This window comes from Neopelma chrysocephalum, unplaced genomic scaffold (genome assembly GCF_003984885.1).
Source record: "Neopelma chrysocephalum unplaced genomic scaffold, ASM398488v2 Primary Assembly neopelma1_59, whole genome shotgun sequence".
Taxonomy (NCBI): Eukaryota; Metazoa; Chordata; class Aves; order Passeriformes; family Pipridae; genus Neopelma; species Neopelma chrysocephalum.
Window position 1 is genome coordinate 26,255,888 of NW_020897714.1, and position 27,993 is coordinate 26,283,880.

General features: G+C 37.8%; 1 protein-coding gene across 2 annotated transcripts; it reads left to right on the forward strand.

Annotated features, from left to right (window-relative positions):
• The first annotated feature begins 1,127 nt into the window (after positions 1-1,127).
• SLC13A4 (solute carrier family 13 member 4) lies at positions 1,128-26,861 on the forward strand. Of its 2 annotated transcripts, none has more exons than XM_027680589.1 (16): positions 1,128-2,004; positions 7,816-7,944; positions 10,369-10,505; positions 10,713-10,894; positions 11,593-11,647; positions 13,217-13,256; positions 13,970-14,047; positions 15,544-15,734; positions 16,979-17,098; positions 19,905-20,006; positions 21,130-21,231; positions 22,281-22,378; positions 23,528-23,658; positions 24,486-24,647; positions 25,981-26,118; positions 26,715-26,861. In XM_027680589.1, the coding sequence occupies exons 1-16, from the start codon at positions 1,906-1,908 to the stop codon at positions 26,850-26,852; spliced, it is 1,902 nt and encodes a 633-aa protein (XP_027536390.1). In that variant the 5' UTR covers positions 1,128-1,905; the 3' UTR covers positions 26,853-26,861. The 2 variants fall into 2 exon arrangements, with proteins under 2 accessions (XP_027536390.1, XP_027536391.1); XM_027680590.1 differs by having other exon boundaries at positions 1,128-1,517.
• The last annotated feature ends 1,132 nt before the right edge of the window (positions 26,862-27,993 follow it).

The window sequence follows — 27,993 nt, forward strand, 5'->3', positions numbered from 1 at the left end:
CTTAAGGTGCAGGAGTAGGTTGCCTGCTCCCAATCTTTTACATCTTATCTCTTCAGATTGAATCTTCTTTATAGGCCATTCTTCCCTCACAGGCTGGAAAACCATTGCCCCTAAATGGCACCTTTTATCCACCCTTTGACCTTACAGATCATAAAAATGTGAAATAAAGGTTAGATTTTTTTTCATTTAAAATAAAACTATTTTTAAATTTTTTAAGTATTTTAGATTTTTTTTGTCTCTCTGAAACAACCTATAAAACAGATATTTATTGCCTGGCTGCATTGGCCAACCCAAAATCTTCACATTAACTATATTTTTACTTCCAGAACTAGTCACTAAATTTGCCTGAAGGGTCTCAAAATTCTGTTGCTTGATGGAAGTTTCAAGGCATATAGAAGCATTTCACAGTCTGAGATACAATTACTAATTTCAGGAAGAATTCACCTTGCACATCAAACCCCTCTACACATCTGCCTTTGCTAGTTCTCCAGGAGTCATGGTCACAGAGGCATTACAATCCAGTCTGGGGAGTTCAGTTTGTTGTTGACTAGCAGAGGGTGGGGAGAGGATAGGCAAGCACCTTTTGGGGGCATGGAAATTCCTAGATTTGTGGCTTCCTATAAGATCCAGATCAAATGGAGGGATGTCTACAGATTGTGCATGTAACCAGCCAATGGATTCAGCCCTAAACCTATGGTACTTTTGACCCCATAAAAAACATTAATTACAGAAGTGCTGGAGAAATGTTTTTCCACTAGAAGACTAGAGTGGAAAGTCTAAAAATTTCCAATTTGATTTTGAATCCTCTGGTTACTTAGGCCACATTAATCAGTACAGAGATTGTGACATTCAAGGATCGCGATGGAAGAAACATGAAGACAAAAGATACTGTTTAGAAAACAATGATTGTTTATTTATTTATCATCAGTACCGAGACCTTGAAACAATAACAAACTGTTCAGCAACTTAGAAAAGGTCTTTTTGTATATTTGTGTGAATGTCAGAATGAGGAGGTTGTTGATGTTCTCAAATGTTCTGACTGGGTTTTGGACAAGGGGTGGAGCAACTTCTACCTTCTGCAGTCCTCATTGGTGCATTAGAGCTGCATGTAGCTTTTTAACAAATTTTTGTCTTGAGATCAAGTATAATCTGTGCTGGAATTGCTGCCCTTTGAATTCCAAGCTCAGGGCAAAAGTAGGGTAAAGGTAGATACAAAGCAGAAGCAAAGAAATAAAGTCTGAAGGAGCTGCAGATGGTTTTTTTGGTGTTGTTTTTTTTTTTTAAAGAAGGAATACCTGAACATTTACTTCTATGCACTGAACCATAAATTGTTGGGTTTAATAATTTTCCAGCAGAAAAGAAACTGTATTTGAGGCATTCAGACTATCAAACAGAAGGAAAAGGAGCAGCTCAAAACATATACTGCCTGGTTTATGAAAACAGGAGTCACATCTCTAGATGATGGAAGAAAAAAATTTTATAAAACATGGGAATAAGGATACAACACAGCTACAACTGTGAGTCTGAATTAAAAATAAAAATTGTCAAAAGATCACTATGTTCCAACTTGCAAACCTCTGCATGTTACGGTGTGATGATAATTTGGACGTGCTAGTGAGCCCTACATAAACTGAATATCTTTTTAATTGAAAACCTTTTCAAAACAAAAAATTGAAGAATAAATAAATTAAGAGAGGTATTCTAGGTGACTGTATGGGGATAGGAAAAGAGGTGGTGAGAGACCTTTTGGGGAAATTCAGGCACAGGTGAAGGAAAGTTGAAGTGGAGTGGAAGCTGGAGTATCTGAGGCTTGAAAGTTGGAAAAAGTGAAGGTGTGGAAGTCGGAGAATCTGAGGAACCGGAAAAGTATCTGAGGAGAAGAAAGCCACCAGAAAGTAGAAGAGTATGGCAGCGATGAAGGAGATTCTCCGATCCAGAAACCTCCTACTTGTTGTTCTCATTCCACTTCTGCTGCTTCCTCTGCCACTCATATACCCCAGCAGTGTAAGTACATTTTTAATTTTCTTTTTGGCAAAGCCTCTGAGTGCAGCAGTTAGTACTGCTGGATAAGTTTGCAGTGTGCAAAAACAAAGTCAAAGACCTAAAGAAGCATAGATCTTAGAAAAATCAAAGATTCAAATTTGAAGGACTGTGAGGGTCACTGAGAAGTCATCACAGTAAGAACCTAAGCTACCTTGAGTCACGTCACAAGCAGAGCTGAAGAGCCAGGTGAAGCTAGTAAAGCAATACTTTAAAGCAAAAATATCGTATCTCTTCATTTTCTAAAATAATGTCTATGTAGAAGGGGGAACAGAAGAAACATATCCATTAAATTTTCTTTCAGAAGACGTCTTTAAAAGGAATACTTATAGTATTCCTTTATTACAAAACTCTTTAATTTTTAAATAATAAGTATGCATGGAAGGACTTTCAATTTAATGTGGTTTTGTAAGGTGGCAATTCAGGTGAGGCAGGGGCTAGGACACAGTGACAGACATGTAGGACCCTACATGGCATTGACTACTCCAGAGCAGGTGTAGGTATCTCTGCAGCTCTGACAGTGGTTAATAAATGCTGCCTCAGAGACATAGACAGCAATGCAAAGGAGGGAATAGTCTGTGCTTAACACTCAGACCAGAGAATGAGAATGAATTCAGCAGTGTTCCTGACACTGCTTTGGACCTACTGAATACCTTTGACTGCACGGTGAACTCCTCTCTATGCACGTCTCTGCCCTTGTAACCGATAAAATATCAATGATTTCCTACCTTATGCAGATGGTGATATTTAACTTATCAAAATTTGCAATGTATTAAAAATTCTGCAGCTTGTCCTTCTACATAGTCCTAGACATAAATCTGGCCAAATGGTGCAGCAATTTCCATTCTGTCTTCTACACTGCTAAAGATTAATTCTTCCTTACAGTATCAGAGGATTTTTCCATACTACTGCTTTATCAAATCAAAATGCATGGGATTAGAAATTATGTGGCTGTTTTCAAAAATAAAACAGCCATTTTTTTTGAAAGAAATCCAGGATTCATAAAAAGGAAATGTTCCTACACCACTGAACTGTATGTTGCACCTAGAGTTTTCCTGCTCTGAACTTCAGGGTATATCTTGGCTGTTCTCTCATAGTAGTTTTTCACCTCTTCTATCTCCAGAGAGGCAATGAATGACAGACAATTGTGGTCTTCTTCAGAGAACAGAAGGACTCACCCTTTCACAGAGTCTTGTTTTACAAAGTGGCTTTATCTCCCCCCATGTCACTGGAAGTGTGACATAAAAAGATATACTCCCTGACATGCTCATATGGCACTGTAACTGCAGCATGCTCTATGTCCCTTGAGACCCTTCCCTAGGAAACATGACACTCACTGCACTAAAATTTGTCACTCTTGTTTGCTCCTTACTGGATTCAGAGGCATAGGATACAGTAAAGAGGCTTTAATAACCAAGGGAATTGTAATAGCACCAAATGGGTGCTGAAGCAGAAGTTCATAAGAAAGTATTGCTGCAAGAATTATGATTATAAAGTACAAGCCCTTGTGACATTGCTTTACTGCAAAGTGACATGAAAATCCATCAGGTGATGCTTTACATCCACTTTGTATATATGTGAATGACCACAGATGGTAAAGTACAGCTGAGAATCTGACCGAGTGTTGGATAGATGTTTATAGCACTCTTAAGAAAACATCTTCACCAAATAAACTCAGCTGACAGTACTCTATTCAAGTGATTTTGTGTAGAATTTACTTTGCTACAACCCATTGATTATGATTACTTCTTAAACCTGAAGATTAAATTTTATGCCTGCTCACTTATTTATATTTTTATTTATCAGAGAAGTATACTAGCTTTCTGTCTTTCTTATAGAGATCAGAATTACCAGGTCACTTATATTTGCATTTCTGCAGGGAATCAGCATGCAATTTCTTTGATGATATCAGCACATCTCTGGAAACGTCAAAGGAGCATTACATGTGTAGTGGCAAGAGTGATCAAAGGGAGCACAAGGATTCAGAACTGTTTGTAGATATGGCTAATGGGAATAAAGTCCACAGCTTGTTTTCTATTATTTTGTGACAAAAAATGGTTGGGTAAAAATAAACTTGGGATAATTTGTTTGCATTCTTTTTCCCATTCCAGAGTTGTAGCTGAACTTGTACCGCTAGTTTGAATGCACATAAGTGCCTTTCAGGTCCGACACATTTAGGAAAAAACCATGCCTGCATGCAAGATATGCAATGCACACTTTCAAGTGGACCAATTTCCAACACAGAGTTTATTCTTCCTTTTAGTCACTCTGAGATCCTTGTATATTTTAGTATATGAAAGTTTTATGCATGACCCTTAGTATGGATGTTTTAGCCATGACTTCCTTACAGTTCCACTTTTCTTCTCACCTAAGGGACTGACTGAAGGTAGATAATTAGATGATAGTCCCTCCAATGATCACATGTTTTCCTATTACCTGTTTCAAGCCCTGAGATGGGCTTAACAGTAATCTTCAGCTGTAAAACTACAAGTGAGAGCAGTGAAACAGTTAAAATTACACTGCCACTATTTCAGTCTAGTACTTAGTTGCTCTGGTAACCATTAATTAAATATATAAATTCAGTTCAATTAAATAGAAGAGATTAATATGGTTTCTCTTGGAAACAAGCTGGTTTAAAGCACTGAGAAAATAAATAAAGAAAGTTGCTAGACAAGCTGATTAAGTTTTTAGTGGAGATTATCAAGTTTGGCTTTCCTAGTACTTGTAAAACAGTTTTATACCATTTAAAAATGAGCTTTATTTTAGGTTGTTTTATTTTTGTAAAATGATTACAGCCTTGTGTATAAGAAACACAAGGACTCAGTGCCTATCCCAGTTAGGTTTTGGTAGAGATGCAATTACCCTTTGTCCTATTCCATCCTCACTATCAGCCTACTTTTTTGCCAAATACAGAATAGTAATAGAATATAACAAAAATCAATGCTTAGAGAAATTAAAGAGAAGTATATTCTTGGAGTGAGAAAATGGTTTGGATTCAGGTTAGGATAAAATTAATTTTATTAATTTTGGAAAACATATTCCTTGTAACTTACATGTGCACTTCTTTAAAACAAAAATCAGTACTTTTTCATTAAAAGTTATTCTTCTCCTTAGACAACTGCTGGATGTCATACAGAGCCCACACAAACACAGTAGTTTTTGCAGCAGAAATTTTAAAAATTAAATAGTCAGTAGGTCACAAAAATCATCCTATGTTCTGCTCTCTGTGGAATATTAATCATGAAGTATAATATAGTTAAAGGTGACTAAGCAGCAAGTTGGCTAATGTTTATGAGCCAATCCATCAGCTCCATGACTCATCTTGTCTTCCTAGTAGAGATTACCAAAAATCTCTAATGCCTATCATTCACTTGTTAAACTTCCATTTTTAAGTCAAAATTATTTCTTTGGGATTTTTTACAAAGTGGCCACTTGAAATTACTAGAAACTGAAGACCAAACTTTGGAGTTTCAAACAGCATAGCAATTACATTTTATAAAATAATCATAATCCATGAATATTAACAAAAGCCCTCTGACCTCATCCATTCCAATCCAACCTTCTCTAGTTTCTCTTAGAATTTTTTCTTGGAAGCAATGAAGGTACAACTGCAAGACAATCTTTTCTTGTAATGTACTGCTGAAGGACCTCACCAGAAGACTAGTGAAACCTGTACTGCAGAGCTTAAAGCCTAAACCACTCTTCTAGGATAGTTAAGGAAGAGAAACAAATATGCACATTTCTGTGTAGTTCTCAGTACTTATCCATCCATAAAGGAACAATCCAGAGATAAATTTCTCCAATAGCCTTTCAGATACCCTTTATAATCTCCAAAGTAATTAGAGTTTATCTGCTTCAAGGAAGTTGTTTTCTTATAAACTTATTTCAGTTATTTTAGCGGCCCTGCTTAATAGAATCATGGAATCATTAAGGCAGGAAATTCCTCTAAGGCCGTTGAGTCAAACCATTAACTCAGCACTGCCATGTTCACCCCTAAACCATATTCCCAAGGGCCACATCCACACACACTTTGAAAGGTTCCAGGGATGGTGGATCTACCACCTCCCCGAGCAGTCTATTCCAATGCCCGGCCACCCAACCAGTGAAGAAATTTTCCCTAATATCCAATATAAACTTACCCTGGCTTACATGAATTACAACTGTTTAATGTCACACTTTTCTAAAATAAGAATCAGAGCGAGATCTGGCAGCTAATTTAAACACAAGCTTCTGAGCAACCTTGGCTGAAATCCTTATGCAAATAAAGGAAATATTACAAATCAATATATATTCTTCTCTGGTCTCCATTCTGCCTGTTATTACTATAAGATGTACTAAAAAAAAAGAGACGAACAACTGATTGTGGCTCTTTGTTAGAGGTAATGTAAAAGTGACATGTATAAACATGAATTTAATTACAAGCTATTGATTCCACTGAACCCACATCCCTGTATAATTTCACTAGACTTTCCCACCCTGTTCACAAAAGTGATTGAAAAAAAATGAAGTGTGTGTTAACTGATTGAAAAAAAATGAATGCTCATTGATTTACACAAGGATCTGTGAGACTTGCTTGTATGACTTCTTGAAAGCTGCTTTATTTAGAAGTCATCCAGTCAGGAAATGAAAGTAATGGAATTATATTTTAAGACATTCAAATAGCATTTGTGAAGAGTGAATTTTCTAAACAATAGCCATTTGTGAGCTGTGAATCCGTATGACTCAATAAGTTCATATGGAACATCCAGTGCATAATGAAGAACAGATGGATTCATAGATGTTGTAAATCAGTGCAGACCTACCGGCTTCTATAGAACAGCAGGTTAGCCCCAGTACAGGAGCTGGATTCAATATTGAGAAAACAAAAGGAAAAACCTTTTCCTGAGAGTAGTTTCTGTAATTATTACCAAGAGATATCCCTGGATTTCTAAGTATAGCAAACTGAGCCTAAGGAGAACTCAAATAAGTGCCATAAATAAAGACATATCTAGTTGAGAAATGGACCAGAAGAATTCGATGGACTAGTTGTGTTTTTCTGTAAAAATATTCAGCAGGTAGCACCTTTCTCCATCATATCCCAGCTCTCCATGAGTGCTCAGCATGATGTTGTCATGATTTTTTCTACCAGAACCTTGGACAGCAGCAAATTTATTTGAATAGCTCCATTAACCCATTGCCTCTAAGCCTGCAGGTCTGTGGTCTTCTTCCGAGGGCCTGTGTAAATTACCTGAGCAAATAAAATCAGCTAACAAAAATGTTTGCGCCTTGTTTAAAAATAAAAGTAAATTCCTGAACATTTCCCAAAATAACTACAAATTCACACAAATGTGAATGTTCGCATCTGGTCCTGAAAACCACCAGTTCCTGTCCTTGTCCAGTATTGGAGAGAAAAACATGCAGAAATAACATGTCCACAGGTCCAATCTGAGGAGTCATGGTTGAATGCTTGGCAAATATTGGATTATGGAAATCAAACAAATTTTTAAATGAGCTTGAAACCATTATTTTGCTGATAAGTAGGCTTATCACAATGTTTTGCCCTGGCTTAGGTGTGAAAACTTTCATTAGCATCATCCTCTAAAACTGATCTTTCAGATGGTAATCTAGATTTCACACTCAAACAGCTGCACTTTAGGAGGTCCTAATACAGTCCTTTCTGATTTTTTTTTTAAATCCAGGCATCTGCAGTCTGATGAATCCTACAAACAAGTTCACAAAGCCTCCACAGTTGCTGGTGGGGCAGTAACATGTAACCTCTGTGCTCTGTCCCTGCAGGAAGCCTCATGTGCCTACGTGCTGATTGTGACAGCCGTATACTGGGTCTCTGAAGCAGTACCTCTTGGTGCAGCAGCCTTAGTTCCTGCTTTCCTGTATCCACTTTTTGGAGTCATGAAGTCCAGTGAGGTCAGACCATTGTAAACTTTTTATTATCTGATGTTCTTACTCTCAGTTAATTATTTGAATAAGACTAATCTTAGTGCAGTAGCAAGACTTAGAGGTATGGGAGGAAGAAGTGTACATCTTGTAATGTGTAACTCGGTCTGAACAGCTCTTTCTTCTACTGAAGATAGATATAGGATATAATATAGACTATATTAGGCAGGAAGGATGTCCATCCTTTCAGCTACTGCAGCATCAACAATTCCCAAAACACATTGCATCAAAGGATCCCACCTTCAAAACCATATAAAGAGCAGCATGGGATACACTGTGAAGTTTCCTTCCAGTTACATTTGTTATAGAAGATATATAAGGCAAGAGGCTACATATGCTAAAAGTAGTTACCATTTAATGTAAAAGTCTAGATAATTTTGTTGTCTGGGTGAATGTTTAATCCTTTTTCGAAGCTGTGACCTAGTGCTGCATTGTAGCCATGAGTTCTTAGGCAAAGGAGTAGCTGTACAGAAAAGTCTATATGATCAGTTTTGAATATGCTTACCTCAGCGTTTTCTTGAATGTTACTTTCTTTCATGATATGCCAAGAATTTATTTTATTTCATCTACAACTTTTTTTCCCCTGCTTTTTTCTCTCTCTTTTTTTGGGAGGGTAAGGGAGCCTCGCACTTGATTAAAGGACTAGAAATACAGATAAGGACACAGAAGAATACATAGCAACCATAAATTTGTTGAATTTCTATCACAATATAGCACTGGGAATACCGATAAATGGATAGAGAAAAGCATGAACCAAAAATTTTATGACCTGTCTTATTTCTCCCAGTGATGTAATATAATCAGATACATTTCCATACTAACACAATTCAGTAGTTTCCAAGGTTTTTTCCTATCATAAAGGCAAAATAGTTAGGCATTTTCATTAAAAACTTGGAAGCACATTGAAAAGGAAAATTTATTGGCAGCCCGACAGAAATTCAATGTAATATCAAATAAAATGACAGTGGAACTACTGCAGGGAAAATATTATTTGCTTTAGGAACAGAAATAAACCCCTATATTTAAAAAATAAACAACTCTGATGATGCAGCAGTATTTCCAGTCTACTGTTCTAGTGTGACCCAGGGCTCTTACCTAGCACTTTAAGCTACAGATAACTCACAGGGACTTAAGAACATGAGTGTCATATATATGTATGTGGGTATTAACAACTCTATTAACATTCACTGGTTTCGCCAAAATGACTGTGAAAGGAATAAAGGAGAACAAGAGATTCTTTGTTCTGCTGGCTTGATGGATTTCTTTCATTCACCTCAAGATCTTTTTATAACAAGGTAGCAGGAAAATAAAGAAAGTTAATGAGGAAAAAAAACAGTGGAAGAAAATGTGATATTTAAAAGTTCTGGTGCACAACTATGTTGGCCAAGTCTATTTAGGTCACTATGGGGATTTATTAAATAAATGTAATTAAATACATAACTTGTTTCAGATTTCACAGAATAACATTAGTGACATTCTTGCACTTTTATGGAGGAGTGTCAATATTACTGAGGATAGTGGAAAAACTATTGCTTCCTCTGATCTTAAATGCTTTAAAATATTGGCACCTACATTTTGTTAGAAGAATAGTTTTAAACTGAATAAATTATGGTTTTGGAAAAATATTCCAGCAACAGCTTAAGAAGGATTGCATCAGGATGAAATGAAAAATTTAGCTAGGCTCCAAGTACCTGTTTGTATCTTTTATTTTCTCCCATTTTGATGGTTTTAGCTTACCCTCTTTAAATTGAATTCTGTTTCTGGGAACTTTTCCCTATTTTCCTGATAAAATGGAGATAGGTTTCCAATGTGAAAAGTTTTGGCACAGGATTTGTGCATCACCACTGCAATATAAAAACCTTTCTTAGCTGCATTCAAAGAGCATGTCCCACAGGACTCTTTTTCTGAAGCTGCAGGTTCTAGGGATGCCACATTTCACCCAAAAGTTGAACAAGACAGAATAAATATAAACAAGATAGATAATGACAGTTTCAGAATGAAAAAGCAGTTGAAGTACATGAATAAGCTGCCTTCCATGCAGAGTTTTGTCTGTGTTTTTTTCCATGTGAGCCTAGCTGAGTATGACAGATTGACTGCAGGCACTGAACATCCTGCTCAAAAAAGTAACATTTCTCTTGATCTCTTCAAAACTGAGAAGCCTACAAACAATTGGGTATGGAGCCTTGTTATTCATAAACACAACATGAAACAGATTAAAGAGTATATTTTGACTTATGAATTCTTCATGTTCTCCAGCTCCCTGTCATTCTCCAGCTCCCCACTCTCTGGGGAGCAAAAACATGCGACACCACATTACTTCTCATTCAGCGCGCTTTCTGCGTAGGGCAGTTACCGCTTTTTTAACTGACTGCTTCCCCCTGGCCCTTAATGCAGGTGGCTGCTGAATATTTCAAGAACACGACTTTGCTCCTCATGGGTGTGATTTGTGTGGCAGCTTCTGTAGAAAAGTGGAATCTCCACAAGCGAATTGCCCTGCGCATGGTCATGATGGCTGGAGCCAAGCCAGGCATGTGAGTGAACCTTTAACTTCGGGGTAATCTGAGCCTGACAGCAGCAGCTCGAAACAACTCTGATTTTCCCATCCATGGGCACCAAATAACTTGGTTTGGGGGTCTTTTTCATATCTGTCTTTCCTTTCAGAGTTTGAAAGCTTACAAATCTTCTCATCTTCCTTCTGCCACCTCTAACTCCTTGGATTTCCCTGTGTTGCACACCAGGTTGCTTCTCTGCTTTATGTGTTGCACCACGGTGCTCTCCATGTGGCTTTCCAACACATCCACCACAGCCATGGTGATGCCAATTGTGGAGGCAGTGCTCCAGGAGCTAGTGAATGCTGAGGAGGAGTGTGAGGTCATCAGTACTGCAGGCAGCACCATTACTGAAGAAAAGAAGCCAATAGGTATTTGTCAATATTGGTCATTCTTTGCTCATTTGATTAGCAGTGACCAGGCTTGTTGATACATATTATTCAAATTCTATCAAGGTCAGATCTGTCTGACTTGTACTGTCAAAGACACTGATCTGTACTCTTTCCTTTTGTACTCTGATATTCCTTTCAAAAAATGAAAGTTTTAAGATGAGATGGAAGAATTGGAGTTGCAAAACTATTTATACTGAATTAAGGCATCTACTGGAGCTTGTGTGTCATAAACTTTTAGGTCATGTGATTTTACAGGGTTGGAAGGAAACCCATGAGAATAAAGTTCAGGAAATTTAGAAGAGTCCCAAAAGTGTGCTCTTTGTCAATCCCAAAACAAAAAATTGATAAGGGCTCTAAGGTTCATTTTGTTCATTCCTTCCCAGAAACAAAGGATTTAGGAAGAAAAAAAAAAAATCTCTCCTTTCTGTCAGTTTACGGCTTCCAGGCTGAAAATTATTTCATCCAATCTTGTCTACTATATGTAGGCATGATAGTCTTGTAATTGCCAGAGGCACATGATCAGTACAATACAAAATAATAAAATGCTGCATAAAGAGAGCATTGGAGACAGTTTGGACAAGCTTTTGTTTGCAGCAGCCTCTCCAGGTCCAGTGGTGTGACCGAGGAGGTCAGCTCAGTTCTTATCCCAAGGGCTGCTTTCTCTTCCTTTGTTGCAGGTCTCAGCGAAAAGCATGGCCAACCTTCACTGGAGCTTATCTTCATCAATGAGGAGTAAGAATGAACCCTGTACATCAGGACTGGAGATTTGAGCCCTACACAGGTTGCAATGAGAGGAACCCAGGAGTAGAGCCAGGAAGGGCAAGCGGAAGCTTTCAAGTGAATGTTTCACGTGTGACTGACAAGGAAAGCTTACATGATAAATGGGAATAATGTAATGGTCTGGATCTCACTAAAGCTTTGCAGTATTCATTAATTTTTTTTTACACCATGAACATTTTAGGGAGAAGGAAAACATTTCTCAGGATTTGAAAGCTCTTTTGAAGTCTGTGTTTGTGCTATGTAAGAGAGTGCTGTCCACAGACTTTTATTTCTGTTCCCCTTAACAAATAGAGATGGAGAGGATTCAAGTACATATGGAGTGCCCACAGGACATATCCAGAGGGAAATCACTTACAAAGCATTCCTGAAGAAAGTCTGAACTGTCCTCATTTAAGAGAGAGATGAGAGTGGGACGGGAGGGAGGTGGGGGGATGGCGGGAGGGAGAACCAACAGAAAAACATCCCTCCTCCCCAAAAAATTTGTAAAAGATTTCTTTAAATATAGACAAATTTCTTCGGAGGTTTCAAACACTAACAGTTTCAACCAGGTCTCTATTTGAGGTAGAATCTAGTAAGATGAAAAGGGTAAATCAAGCAATGGACTAATTTCTTTGCCAAATTATCAAATTAACCATCAGTTCAAGATACACAAGGGAATACACAAAGCTAATGTCCTAGAACTGTATTATAGGCTAAATCCTGAGGACCATCTTCTTATGAAGCTCCCTTCTGGAGCTCCTTCTATATTGTTCCCAGCTGTTCGTAATAAAAGAGAAGCAAGTTCTTTTACTTTAAATTTTAATTTACTTTAAAACAAATATTATAATTCAAACAGCATAGGTTGAATACTTTAAGTTAACTTGTAAGATCTAAATATTTATCTCGTTAGTCTAGAGACTATTGGGTTCTCCAGTATTCCCTCTGTTATCTCTTTTATATCCCAGCCACATTTTCTTTACAATGTAGAACCAAATTTTCAGTTTGGCATTGTGCCATTAGTCCCTTTAAGCCCTGTTGAAGAGCACATGTCGAATATTTCATACAGAACCATTGTTAAAACAGTATTACTTGAAAAAGAGCTTGAAATTTGGCAGGAAAAGTAGCACATCTTCTGGAATTAAATTCATTGGGTTGTTTGCATGGTCCACACGCTGAAAAGTTGGCAGAGGAAGATCTTGACTAGAATAGACAGCAGTAGTGCTGGATTGTATGGTGATTAACTCCACTGTGAATGGAGTCCTCTCCTAGAATGGGGTATATACTACAAAGAACACAAATATTTTCTTGCATGGAGGTGGAACCCCATTGCTACACAGCTAGAGGTAGAGCTGTGAAACATAATGATGACTCTGACATTATCTGGTCAAGAGACCACATAAGAGGTTCTAATAAACAGTATTCACCATTAAACAGGCACTAGTTCTCCTGCAGAGGTTGCCCCTCCTAGCCATGATGTATGCCTTTTGAAGGAGCTGGGTGAACAGGCATTTATAAAGTATATTTTCCTTTCTTTGTTTTTAGTGCTACTACTACTGACTTCAGCTCCTTGATGCACTCAAAGGTATTGTGATAGGTAGTATCTTCTGAGCTACATTGTCTTCTAATGCAGGAACCATCAGAGTAGAATCCACACAACTCTGAAAAAACCTGCTGTTTCCTTTATTTCAAATAAGTGGTGGTTGTTGGCAGAGAGTACAAATTGCAGAACGTCCTGCTTTGTATGTTACCTATCAGCCTGCTTGCACTAATCAAGTTAGGGAACATTAACTCTGTAATAATAACAACATAAGTACATGAAAATGTAAGTTTGTTGTACTTATTGCTGGAGATCCTGAGATCCAGTCAGTAAAATAACAATTCCATATGTTTTCTAACAAATTCAAATATGATCTTTTATTGTTCAGGTGTTTCTAACTTCATCAGCTGAGACATCTGTAGAACAGACTACACATATCAGAAAGTCATAAACTCTAGAAAGGGACTTGTTAGATTCTCCTACATGACAGAGGAAGAAGACCCAATCTCATTATAATCTGACTTTAAGATAATTTTAAAATAAAAAAAGTTTTGGGTTTTTTTTAACTTTTTTTTCTTTTCCAGCATAAAATTTACAGCTGATCTTTTAGTGGGTTGGATTTTGTTGTTGTAGTTTCGAATTATTTTTTTTTTCTCCAAAGCCCATGACCTTTAGGAAGCATCATAAATTCTTTTCTAAGTGCCCCATGGAACATAAAGGGCAGAAAGGCTAATCCAAAGGTATTTGTCTCCTTACAGAGTATGAATGGTGTGCACATGATAGCCAACCCTATTGGAACAATGAATTCTCAGAGCAATGGGCAGCACCTACCCCAGGTAAGGCAGTGTTAGACCTGGGGCGTGAGGCAAAAATCAGATGTGACTGTCTCCTGCTCCTCACTGTTTCATATTTATTCCTTGTAAGTTGTGTTACATGGAATCATTCTCCATCATCTTTCCTCAGCCCTGGCTTGGCCCTTTGCTAGTTCTTGCTCCCATTTAGATGTGCCCAGCACAGGTATGTTCAGAAGACTCTCCCCCAATAGCTGGGACAATTAATTTAGCTTTACATTCAGTTATGTGATCCCGAGTTTCCCTTATTATTTGACTGTACTAGCCACTTTGTTTCTGCAAATCATCCTTGAAAAATAGCCCAACTCAAAAATAATAATCTCTGACACATAAAATTCTACTCAGAACAAAAACAGCAGCAGGCATGGACCATTAATCTGTTCAGCCAGTTTGTTGGTAGTCTTAGTATCCACCTCCTTTTTGTCTTCCAATAGATTCACCCTCAAAATCCTTCATTAAATCAGTCCATTACAGTATTTCTACTTCTCTTGAGTGGATCCAAGAAGAGATTGCTGTTTGGATGCCAATTTGTATCTTAATCTTATCAGTATCTTAATGGCATAAATTGATGTCCATGAATGAATAGGCTAAAATCAACACATGGATTTTCATTCACAGTTCAAAAGAATCTAAATGTATGTTTCCAAAAGAGACTAATGCACTGGTCCCAATATTTAATTTTCTCTTACACCCATATTAATAAGCATTCAATGGTTATTTTTAACTAATATACTCACTTCACTCTTAACCTGCAGGATTTTAGTCATTTTTATCCTTGTGATGAGGATGAGCCTATAGCATGACTGATTTTTCTAGATAAGCCAAAATAAAAATTTATCTGAATCACTTTCTACCTTTTCCCTCATCCTTAAATTACAGTCCTGGCTTGCATGTGAGGTGCCTTGAAGTACTGTACCTTTCTTCCCGGTGCAACAACTTGATTTACCAACATAGTTTCCTGTCACTGATGAAACAGCTTTTTCTGGAGCAAAATTTTTTGGCTTCTTTTTCTTCCACATTCTCATTACCCAGCTTTTTTCATGCCATTGAAACCCCTAGCACTCCATTCATAATTAGAAACCCTGAGCTTGTAAGTGCAAAAAGTTCACCAAGCCTTTGTCTGGTGGCTCCTCATAAGCCTCAAGGATTATGGATTCCTACTCCTGCAGTGCTGGCATCCCATTCCTGCAGCCTTTAAAGGCTTTTTGTATCCCACTGATATTCCAGTCAGAGCTGGAGTTGGCCCAAACCTTAGCCAGAAGTCCGATTACTGTTTGTCCTACATTTCTGCCACAGACCAGGCAATTTCAGGCCCCTGGACATGTTTCCAGGTCTGATCCCACCTAATCCTTGTGAAGAAAAACCTGCCTTCTCTTATACAAACCTGTTGTTTCTCTGGGGTCTGTATCATTATGGCATTAGCACAAGTTGTGCTGCTGCTCTGATCATCTACTATCTTTGGTGAATGTATCCCCTCACAGACTCAGATACTGGTCCTGCCTCCTGAGCCCTCAGATCTAGGCCTGACTGCTAAGTACCGGTATCAAACCAGACATGACCACATGGTCTGTAAATGCCTCTCACTGAGCATCTCCTACGCAGCAACCATTGGAGGACTGACAACCATCATAGGGACCTCCACCAGCCTCATATTCTTGGAGCACTTCAGCAAGTAAGTGATACTGTGATTTCGTGAGAATGGTGGGTGAGTCATTATCATCTCTGTGGCTTTCCCCGTACCTCAAGGAACCCTCATAAGACAGTCTCTCTGAAGGAAAATTTGCTACTTCCTCTACTGTAATGCTATTACTAATGGTTAATGTTTGAAAGGGGAAGTTTGACTTAACAGATATCCATGTCTTTCTCCCATGCAAAATAAAAATCCCTCAGCATGTGTAACATTTAAGTTTTTCCTTCAACTTCTTTTGATTTGACAAACTGATTATCATGAAGGCAGCAGGCACTCTGGAAAAGTAAACACTAAAGCCATGAAGACGTAGCAAGGAAGATAAAGAAATACTCACAAAAGAAGAAATGTCATATAATCAGCTTTGAGTTGTTCTCTGGGTTCTCAGAGAGTGAGTTCTTACAGTGATTCTAAAGGCATCACTAGTGGTACTTGCGCTGCTCAACACATAGTGCAAAACTAAACTAACTTAGAAATTTGGCCTTATGCATTTGCTTCAGAGAAGATGGGAAGCAGCTCTCTGAATATCTAAGTATTTCCTTTATCATATGCCCAGGACTCTGGGCATGAATGTTTCAATGTCAGAAACATGAATGTTTTTCTGTCTGAAGATTGGTGGTACTTCTATCCATGGACCAATCTGATCAGACCTGATTCTGATCATCTGCTACTGCCTCTACTGCCGTGATATCCTTCATTTCTCTCTCTGAAATGGTGGTAGCAAAGTTCAGAAGTCATGCTTAATGCAAGGATTTGGATTTTACAGAATTTCCAAAGATCTTACTTTTATGACAGTTGCATCAAATACACACATCAAACATCTTTGCCAGAGCCCAGCATAATGCAGTCACCATTTGTGTGGTCTATGATGGGACATACACAGAGATTCTGGGTGTAATCATTCTAAAGTCTGCCAACACTAAAATGAGCTTTGATATGAACCATAGGTAGGGGCAGAATTTCACTGCTGGTAGTAGTACTAGACAATCCAGACCATCTGGTACTAAAGGTTTGAAGTGCTCTATGGCTCATCTGTTGATCAGGGGAGGTCAGTGATTGACAATTTTTGGCAATTGGTTCCGCTATGCATATGTAATGCAGCTGTTGCAAATGCATACTGATGGAATCTTTCTATCATGCCATGACAAATACAGATACATATTTATGTATGTGTAACTATGCACATTAGAGATTCTAACTTCTTATGCATCTTCTTTTTTTCTCTACAGTCAATACCCAAATGCTGAAGTGGTGAATTTTGGAACCTGGTTTTTGTTCAGTTTCCCCATCTCCCTCATCATGTTGGTGCTGACTTGGTTCTGGATGCATTGGCTGTTCTTGGGTTGCAAGTGAGTGAAGTTTGTTCAAGATGCAAGCACTATGAAAGCGGGACATCTGCACCTCCTCTAGAACATATCTCATAAAGTTGCTTTGACTGGCAAATGACAAAATTTAAGGCTCAATTTCCTTCTTCTTGCCAGAACAATTACCAGAGGAAATCTTACTGCTTAGCTGTGCTGCTTAGACAGCAGTGTACAGTATTGCTGCTTGAGAGTGAAGCGCCCAGGTACTGCTGATAGAAATCCTTATCAATCATTCTGGTGGCTTTTTTTTACTCTTATGACAATGAGGATTCCCTTGTGGACCAAAAATCTTGTTAAGAGTCCTTTTGGAAAAGCACAGCTTAAAAGATGGATAGAAAATCAACTGCAATTGAGCAAGCTACTTTTCAGATCTGTCCCCAGATCAATGAAATTAATGTAAGACCAGTTTAAATTAAATGTAAATATACTCCATATGTGTTTCTCTTTAAAGCGGAAAGGACTCACAGCCTAAGAGACAAAAACGTTTAATACTGGTAAGTCCCTAAGCCCCAGAAGAAGAAAAAGGCTCAGTCATCTAGTTCGTTTGTACCATGCATTGTCTTTACAGAGGTACTCAGCAAAGTTAATGAAAATTGCCTAAATGTGTGCATTTAAAGTGGATTAGTTAATCAGCATTAAATTGCGATACAGACACACTTACTCAGAATTAAAGCGACCTTAATTTGATTTAGCTTACTCTCAAAAGTAAACTGAACTGACATCACTATTTCACCTAAGACAATGAATAAATTGATAATGACTTCTGCTTGTTGCTGACCTTGACTAGATTTGAAGAAGTAATTTAGAGGTGAATGGCTCCATGCCCCTTTCAGTCAGTCTCCTGAGTCTTGTAGCTCCAAATTAAAAGGCTAATAATAGTCCCACCCCCTTTTTTAATCTTGAGGAGAAACAGGCCCTAACATGACCCTGAATTACTTTAGTTTTTTTTAAAAAAAGTATAATTGAAATTCCACATTGCATCCAAGACCTCATGCTGATTAATGTTGTTCTAAATAATACCAGAGACTGAAGTATTATCGACTTTTTGAGAAGTACTAGTTGATTCCAAGCCTCCTTAATCTCTGACTGCTATTCACTGCAGTTCATTAAAGAACATATTATGTTAGGAGCTGGGCTACAATACTCTGCCTTCACATCCTCCTAAGCCTGGAAACATGTTGAAACAGCTGCCTAATGCTTGTGCATAAATGTTTAATCAATTCCTGTAATTTTCATGTTATTTTCCTAGGAAGCTCAGTGTTATCAATCTTACTTGGTCCAGCTGGAAAAACATGTCAGACTTGCTTTTAAAGATCTAGGCTAGGTCAAAAGTGAAAGATAATGGACCAATCAAGTGATTTTTACCAACAAAGCAGAGCTAAGGGTAAAATCATTACTATACAACTGGCCACTATAAACCAGCTCTTCTCTTTCAGTCACTGCATTACTGCTGATGGATTTTACTGAAGTCTAACAGCAAGATTTGCAAGGAAATTTAAAGTACTTATAGGTGCAGGGCAGTGCTAATTGAGCTTAAAAAAAGTGCCCATGTGAAACAAAAACCTTGGTTAAGTCATTTTATTAAACAGACAGGGCCTGTCTGGAGCTTGAGCTATGCAAATTCTTTTGAGAATCTGGCCTTAACCAGATATGTGGAGAGAGATTGTAGTCCATGATTTGGCCACTGCTATGGCTTGGGTCTCTAGTGGGGTACCAAATAAGATATTAAAATAGCACAAACTATTAAAGCACCTATTAAGCATCTAAAAGAATTATAAAAGTTGTGTTCCCATGGTACTTCAGACACTGAAGTCCCTACTGCTGCTGTTTCTTTTAGACTGGTTTAGACCGCCCACACTTCTGTGTGACCAAAGATTTATGGCTCAAAGCACAGCTAAGTAATGCTATTGGAATGAATAAAAGGACAGTGTTAAAGTGAGCTTGCAAGTATCTTAATTTCAATTAGGAATGTCCATGCTTTGTTATAGGATGAAGGCAAACTGAATAAACTAACATTCATACAAACGTATAGCAGGATGAATATATCCAGCTGTGAAATGTGTTTGTGTTTTTATGTCTCTGTCAGAACTACAGGTGTGTCTTACCAGGAGAAAACACCAGTCTGACTGCCTTAGCCTCTGTGGCAGAGGCAATGTAATCCTTATCTGGCTGTGCCTGGTTTAGAAACAGCTAGTATTAGCAGAAGCAGACAGGTCAGGGAAGGTAATGGGATCCTAAGCACAGCTTTCCCTCATTATTTACTGTGAATCCTGAATATTCAAGTCAAGTATGGTCTCAAAAACCAGACTAGACCCCAGATATGTCGGATACCCCTGATCCAACTGGAAAGCGCAGTTACCCCGTGAAAAATTTCTGTTGATAGCTGGCCTCTGTCACAATCTTTCCATGTGATGATAGAAATCAGCCATGGCTTGGAGGTTTCTGGCACCAGAAATATCTGGCCACCACCAGCTCTTTGAGGAAGCCTCCACAAAGGGAGCCCAGCCATGGCTCAAGAAGGCTGTGATACCAGTCAGTATTAGTCAGAGCACCCTGGGGACCTTCCAACTATGTCTAGAATTGAATCTCAGAAGAACTTAAAACCAGAATAATCAAAGATTACACACAGTAATTTTCCTTTACATTGGCATCAGGCCTTGCCTCAGTCTTGACTCCCAACTATCTCTGGTGCCAGAATTTTCAGTTTACCCCATTGCTGTTTTTTTCTAATTTTTTTTTTTTTTTTGCCCCTGTATGCCCTTGTCTAATTTTATTGTGTAATGTGCTTAAGTTTTAAGGAGACCTGTTCTGTGAGCAAAAAGAAGAAGACCAAACGGGAAGAAATGTCAGAGAGAAGAATTCAAGAAGAATATAAGAAACTGGGAAATGTTAGGTAAACCAGACCTGCCTTCCTCAGGAATTTGCCTCTCTAGGCAGAACCATCCTTAATTACTGCCCTCCATGTTGCATTTGGCTCATGTAGCTTATTCTAAAACTATCAACCAGTTTTCTTTACTTTCAGGAAAGGAACTAAATGCAAAAGTGAACCAAAATCAAAGACTTTGTTACAAGCATGGGTGTATTTAATAGTTTATTTATTTCTGATGAAAAAGGAAATAAAAAGAAAGATTCAAGTTTATACAAGGGTTCAAAGGTCATCTTAGTCAAGGTTTGTCCATACTTTTGAACTAAGTCATTAAAGGACCCCCCTTCTCAATTCAGGCACATACTTATTTTGGTGCATAGAAGTTCAGTAAAGGCTTTACCCCATGCCATGAGTTGTCCAGCCCTCACATCTGCCCATAATTGTTATGCATGATGGCAAGAAATGTCTCTTGAAAAGATTATTTCACAAGAGTTTCATTTTTTTAAAAGGGATAATCCGTCATAAAATCCCTTCTTCCCAAAACATTTCTGTGCTGTTCAAATGAAATATTGGCAAGTAAACTGGCTGAATACATTGACTCTGAAACTAGACTGTTGTTCAGACTGTTCCTAAATATGAAATCATACTTAATTTAAATCTATGCTAAATTAAAAATCCTCACGTCACCTCAAGTATCCTCAAGCCACCTTGTGTGCACCATCTGTGCTAATTTACATTGTCATTTGCTCTTAGGCTTTCTACACTTGTAAAAATGCAGAGAATGTGTTTACAGTGGAATGCTAATATGAGCTTTACCTTGTGAACACATTTAATCAGATAATAATGCAAATACAAAACAAGCATTTAGAAATATTTTCCTCCAGGTCTTGCCCATGAATGATGGAATTGCAAATATAGATGGATATTTTTAGCCTGTTTTTTACTGGGTTTAAATGATTCCCAGTTGGGAGCCAAATCTAGAATTATTTAATTCAAACTAATCTTCCTTACTATTTTCCATATTTTTTTTTCTCTTTTTGAAGCCAAGTTCTACTTTCCTACTTCTTCTGGAACTTGTCCTTGGGTTTTCAGACAGACCTTTGATTTAATTCCTAGTTTGTTTGTTGGGGTTTTTTTCTTTTATTTCTAGCTATCCTGAGATGGTGACTGGATTCTTCTTCATCCTGATGACCTTGCTTTGGTTTACTCGTGAGCCTGGCTTTGTACCAGGATGGTCATCTTTTTTTGAGAAGTGAGTAAAATTCCCTAAACAACTGCACAGGAATATGGCTTTGCTTCTGACTATCTACAATAATTTTTGGCCTTAAGACATCATCAGCCGCTTTTAACAAGGTGGTGAAAAATAAAATCTTTATTCAAAAATTAGGATTCTTGCTTTTTAAACTACATCTGTCCATATGGGGCAAGTTCTATCCTTTCTTGCTATACAGAGTGAATTAAATAGAGGAAGTAAATTAAACGCATTTCAAGTGTAAAAGAACAAGAGGGTTGGATTTTGAGCTTAAAACATTTTAGTGCATTCATAGAGAAGTTTCACTGGAATAGATTGAACTATAATTAAAATTAAAATATTTGACAAAAAGTGCTTATCAAGAAAATCTCCATGAAATTAAATAGTACAGAGAATAGTGATTAAGCAAATAATTTTTCTTTTATTTTAAATAATATTTAAACAATTTACATTAGAAGTTACTATAACACACATTGCATATGAAAGAACAAGTGATTTGAACTTAAATTTTCTTTATATTTTTACTGCATAAAATTAACTTCCCAATCTAATTTTGACAAAAAACCAATTTCTAATACTGGGATTTTCTGAAGATTACTAAACTTAGGCACTCCTACTTTTTCAGAAAGAATTTTAGACATTTAATTTCAAATCCATCTACAGTCCATTTCTAAAAGATCACTTGGATTTAGCTTTTCCCTAGAATGTGTTTACTGCTTCTTGCTTCTAGTAAGAACACTATTTTTCTGCATCTCCAAGTTAATAGACTTGTAAACCAAAAGGAATTTATTTTTTTCCTTTTCCCCACCTGAATGTTAAAAATTGTTGAGCAGTGATTGAAGTTGGCTACAAGAGTCAGTTTAATAAATGGGGAAAAAAATCCAATTTGTATCCTTGATATGCAGACATATTTTTCTGGTGGGCTGTTAGTATGACTTCAGATGTGGAAATGAAACTGCACCTGCAAAAATTTGCTTGGAGCTATGTATCTTCTTTAGAAATGTTTCTGTTAATGTGTTTTCATAATAACCTCACTGTTTATTTCCTAGGAAAGGTTACCGGACTGATGCCACTGTCTCTCTATTTCTTGGTTTTCTCCTTTTCCTGATTCCAGCAAAAAAGCCGTGTTTTAGAAAGAGGGAAAAAGGTGAGGAGGATCCAGCAAGAAAGAAAGCTGGTACATTTTCCAGTGTCTTTAATGGCACTTTATGTTTTCTGTAAAGATTTCCAAGAAGAGACTTTTATGTTGGTAAGTCAGGGTTCAGTTTCTCCTCTGACATCAGTCCTTCCTACATCAGATCTCCTTTTCCTTTGCTATAATTCATATTGTCTCATTCATAGGATGACAAATAAGTTTTGCATCTGAGACTGCCACCTATTCTGTGCTAGTGGAATTATTAAAATTTAGGACTGAGCTTTAGGAATGGTTCAGATGGAGTTTTATATTTAAGAACTATAATGCAAAATCAGCTGAAGATAAAGCCCCAGTAAAAAAATTGGTCATCACTTATACATCAGAAATCACTGATAATGTCATAAGATAAACATAAAAGAGGTCAGAAAGTGCCATACAATGTTCCAGTTTTGTCCAACGCTTCTCTCATAGTCTTCTTGATAATAAGAATGATTGTTATTTCACATTCATACCTGGGTAGCACTCTGGTATTGATCAGATTGATGTGCCAGGTTTTCAGCAGTGCTGAAGCACTATTTTTCTATGAAAATAGAATTGTCTGTTAGTCTTATGTAGACATTACAAATGTATATAAATATATATTTTTTATACTGTCATATATTATACAGGTTTTAGGAAAAAAATTACACTCTAACTCCTCCTTCAAGAAAATACTCAGGCATCTAAAAAAATTAATGTTCTCAGGTAAAATCTAGGGGCATAAATGCACTTTATCAGGCTTCATTACTACTTCATAGCCCTTCTTTAATAATATAATCCCATTGTAACACCACCTTTGTAGTCTACAGATATATGTACATACATATGTACAACAGAGCCCACAGTCCCTCAAAAATCTATGAAATGAAGCACAAAGGTTTATAACTATTTACATCAACAGAGTAGATGAGGAAGTCAGGATATTTGAAATTAATATGCTGTGTTTTCTGAGGCCAGGCTAATTAGAGAAATAGGCTATGAACTGCTTCTTTGCCTTTCTCTCAGATAGTTCTCAAGATAACTCCCATGCACATTCAATTATTCCTACAAGTGTGAAAAATGTCAATATCTTAGAAAAAGGGCAGTATAATACTGGTCACACATTTGCTTTATTTGATATAGGAGATAGTGAAAAGTCAACAGACATTAACACACTGGATCCCATCATTACCTGGAAGGACTTCCAGAAGACCATGCCCTGGGAGATTGTAGTGTTGGTTGGAGGAGGTTATGCCTTAGCAGCTGGATGCAAGGTATTGATTTAGATTTTTATCCTCCTTCCTGAAAGAATCATCAGCCTGGACTTTTATCCCTTTGCATGCTCTGTAGTTTGGATTTACGATGTGGATAATTCCAAGTTTGTATTTAACCTAGTGCCTACTCCTTGCACTTAATGGACAGCTCATATCTAGCTAACAAAAAGCTGGTTAGAGCTCAAGTAACGTGTGTAAGCATCCACCATTTCAGGTGCTTCAGAATATCTAGATATTCATGTCATATCTGCAGGACCAGCAGGCACGACACAGGATCTGAGGAACACCTCACACTTTCTCAACTAGCAGCTAACTAGACAGAGGGGGAACATCTCAGCTCTCACTGGATGCTCTTCTTTAGGCAACTGAGTGACACTCCTAGCACTGAATGGACGAATCATACTCTAGGCCCTCCTGACTATATCTACACTGAGTATAATTCATAAATACACATTTAACTCTCCTATAGACTCCTACATGTAGACAACTACAAGTATGCATATTAATTTCAAAATTAATTCTACCCAGAATGTGCAATCCTTCATCACCAATTTTCTATACTCCAGTTCACATGCTGAAGAAAAAGGGAAGATCAGCCTTGGTACATTTTTAATGTTATTAACTGCCAAATGTATTTCTTTCTTACTATTTGTTAGGCGCTGAAGTGAAATCCAGTTTACTGAACAAAAGCAAATACAGAAAGCATTGACCTTAACTTTGTTTATTTGTTGGAGGGATTCTCTGATGTAAACTGCCACAAAGAGAAAAATCTGTTTTACAAACATACCAAGTATTCAGCAATTCTTGTGCCTCTGTCCTTTCCCCAGACCTCTGGCCTCTCTACGTGGATTGGACGTCAAATGCTCTCCCTGAGCAGCCTTCCCTACTGGGCTGTAACCCTGCTGGCTTGCATTTTGGTATCCCTGGTAACAGAGTTTGTTAGTAATCCAGCAACTATAACCATCTTTCTGCCTATTTTATGCAGCATGGTGAGTTAAAACAATGACATTTTAATCTGTTGTTCCTGAGAGGCTTGTGGGAATGTTTCAGGATGTCAGGGTATTGACACTCTGTTCAAAAGAAACTCAGCCCCAGTTCCCAAGCTACTGTCCTGTAGTCTTTGGATTAGGAAAAATAATAAACTTGGGCAGCCAAAACCATATTTTAGCACCAAGGAGTTTATTTAATACCTCTCAGACAAAGTGAAAACTTAGCTCCTGCACTAAGGGGTTCACAAGAAAAGGTGATGATGCAATCAAGAAGATAGGTGAATTTCAGATAAAACTTGAGGTACTTTTATCAAGATTATTTTAAATGTCTTGTTCAAAAAAAGTCAGGATACTGTAGACAAAAGCAGAGGAAAGGGATACTAATTTCATTTTATACTGGAATAGCAGTTACAGAAAACCATCTTATATCTTTTCATTTATGTAATGTGAAGCTTTTCTTACCAAGATATCAGGTCATTAACCATCTTTCCATATCACAGCAAGTTTAGGGGATGTTCCAAAGCATGTGAACGGTTCTGAGATAACATGAAGATACGGTCAGATGAAAATAAGTAATTATGTTTGTGTGTCTTAGGAGTTCAGATTTACCTCTGCTCCATGCAGAAAGAGACTCTCCTAAAGAAAAGTTTATACCAGTAATCTACTTCTAGTAGTCTGAACTGCCATCTTATGGCAGTCTCTCTTTTTTGATTGCAAAAGTAACCTAGAAACACTTCCGTCCCAGAAATGATGTTGGCTTTGCAAATACCCTTCCCTTTTCCTCTGACACAAAACTAGGCCAAATCAGTGTAAATAAAAATGCAAAAATTTCACCACTGTTGAAGACTGCAGCAGCAGAGGAATTCTTTCAGCCCACTGTAAAGAACCTTCCATCATCACTGCCTTCTCATCACACAAGTTTGGGCCATGAACAACTAGTTTTTCTAACCACCATTCAGGAGGACTTTACAGAATGGTCCCAGTATATTCAGCAACTGAAAGAAGTAAGTTCTTGATGTTAGATGAAGACTGAAGTGTTAGATCCACAAGACACAATACTGAATAACACAGAGAGTAAGCGGAAGAACAAAGGTTGCCTAATAGTAGCAAATTCCATCCTGCCTCAGTGTGAAATGTTCCAAGAGAGATCCCTGGACCATGACCAGCTCCAAATTACAGCATTTCTCTAAAAAAAAGAAAAGCAACCAAGCAAAAATAGTTTCACACAAGTTTAGAAACAAGGGAGATGAGACAGAGAGGGTCCCTTCATCCTAGTTGTCAGCAGGGGCTTTTATTGATTAGGTGAAACACCTGTCTTTCTCTCTTCTTTCAGTCAGAAACCCTGCTTATCAACCCTTTATACACTCTGATTCCTGTCACCATGTGTATCTCATTTGCGGTGATGCTGCCAGTGGGTAATCCTCCAAATGCCATTGTCTTCAGTTATGGGCACTGCCAGATTAAAGATATGGTGAGTCTTGAGACTGGGTGTATCCTCCCATGCTTCATGCAACCTCAACACCAGTCAATAACAATAATGATTATGCTGGTGCTAATATAAAATAATATTGATCTGCAGAGCAACTGAGCTGCCAGGTTAAGTACATCCAAAAATCTGCTGTAGAATACACGCGTTTATCATCTTTATTTTTTTAATGAATGTAATGGTCTAAAGAGCTTTAGGAGTATGCAATCCTTTGCATTGACCTGTTAAGACAAGCAAAGAAAGCAAGAGAAATTAGATTATCACACAGCTCCGCAGTAAGTCATGTATCATCTTGCTACGTGTGGTATAACTCCCCGCTCTGATTATCTGATTGAGAAGTTCAAGTGACAAACTGAGCAGTTTTCCAATGAACTTTCCAACAGTCCATCTCTGACTATCACTCTTGAATACTCCCACAGTCTATACCCTGATACGTAGTATTCATTGGGCTTTTTTTGGCTCTATATATCACAATTTACCAGACTAGATATGTCAGTATAGACCCTACTGATTTTTTTTTTTCTATGTTAACTGTTTTTGATTAAGTTGTCATTGTGTTCTGATGCATTTTGCTTTTGCAGGTGAAAGCTGGCCTGGGTGTAAATCTGATTGGCCTGGCTGTTGTCATGGTGGCAATCAACACCTGGGGAATTAGACTCTTCCAGCTGAATTCCTTTCCAGAATGGGCAGCGATCAGTAACATCACTAGCCAAACATAATCTTCAGTTGAAAAAAAAAAAGAAAAAAGAAAAAACAAAAAGTGCAAGACCAAAATGAGTTGGGATGAAATATTAAACCTACATTGCACATATGAAAGAGAGAAGAAAACTTGTGTAAACATAGAACGGGGATCCATAAGAAAACCATGAAGAAAATCCACAGGGATATCTTCTGAAAAAACTTTTCAGTTCTGAAAATCAGTGTGAGTTAAAAGGAGAGATTAGCTTTGCTCTATCTTTGCTTTCCCTGGGATACCATAACTCGGAAAAAAAATCACCTTCGAATTATCTGCCTACAGCTTTTTCATACCTTAGAACAATTATGCAGGACTTGTATACAGGACTCAAATAGTAGAAGACAAGTACACATACACTGGTGTACTCAGCAGTGGGATATTCAGTCCTACCATTGACTTCTACAGTGAATGGAGGGGGAGCCTTACTCCCAAACCCAAGGTTTTATAAGCCTACTTCCTTAAAGGCAAATTATTCTTCTTCTTTTGAGGTGACCCATCACTGTGGTGTACAAATCCATTTTCCCACCTAACCCATATGACCTGGACCAAAATACAACTACCAACTGCCAGCTACAGCTCTTCAAAGGGATAACAGAAACCTCCAGAGAGGAAGGAGAATTCTCCTTGGAAGCAGATTTTTTTTTCCCACATCACCAGTATAAATTTCCAGTATTGCAGTACTTGCAATCTCTGTTTTGAAAGGAAGAGTTTCAGAAACAGAAAGCTTTGTTCAATGCCTTTTTTTATCATTATTGAAGTGGGAGTTCTTTCAGCAGGAAAAGCTATAACCAGCAAAACCTTACCAGGCCAAGACACCCACAGCTCTCCTCTCTCTTTGGCTGCTGTTTCAACATGCAGTTACAATTCCCCTGACAGAGAAAGGACAGACTCATCCAAGATGGCACTTGATGCTGCTCCATGAGTAAGAAGGGAGAGGGCTGAAGTGGAGTGGTGCTGCTGTATCTCCTCATTCACTTAAACATCACATCCACCTGCTCTCTACCAGCCCGGAGAACAGAACTTCAAATGTAGGAAAATCTGACATAGAGCAGATAGCTACCAAACCAAAAGCCCACTCTCTTTATCATCAGCAAAGTGAATGCCCTGCTTTTCTGACTGGATCC

What these genes read in the sequence shown, in the direction of transcription:
- SLC13A4 (XM_027680589.1), top strand. Translation starts at nt 1,906, where the DNA reads ATGGCAGCGATGAAGGAGATTCTCCGATCCAGAAACCTCCTACTTGTT. An exon ending in TGAAGAAAAGAAGCCAATAG is followed by an intron (nt 10,895 to 11,592) that starts GTATTTGTCAAT and finishes CCTTTGTTGCAG; the next exon opens with GTCTCAGCGAAAAGCATGGC. An exon ending in CTTATCTTCATCAATGAGGA is followed by an intron (nt 11,648 to 13,216) that starts GTAAGAATGAAC and finishes CTTTGTTTTTAG; the next exon opens with TGCTACTACTACTGACTTCA.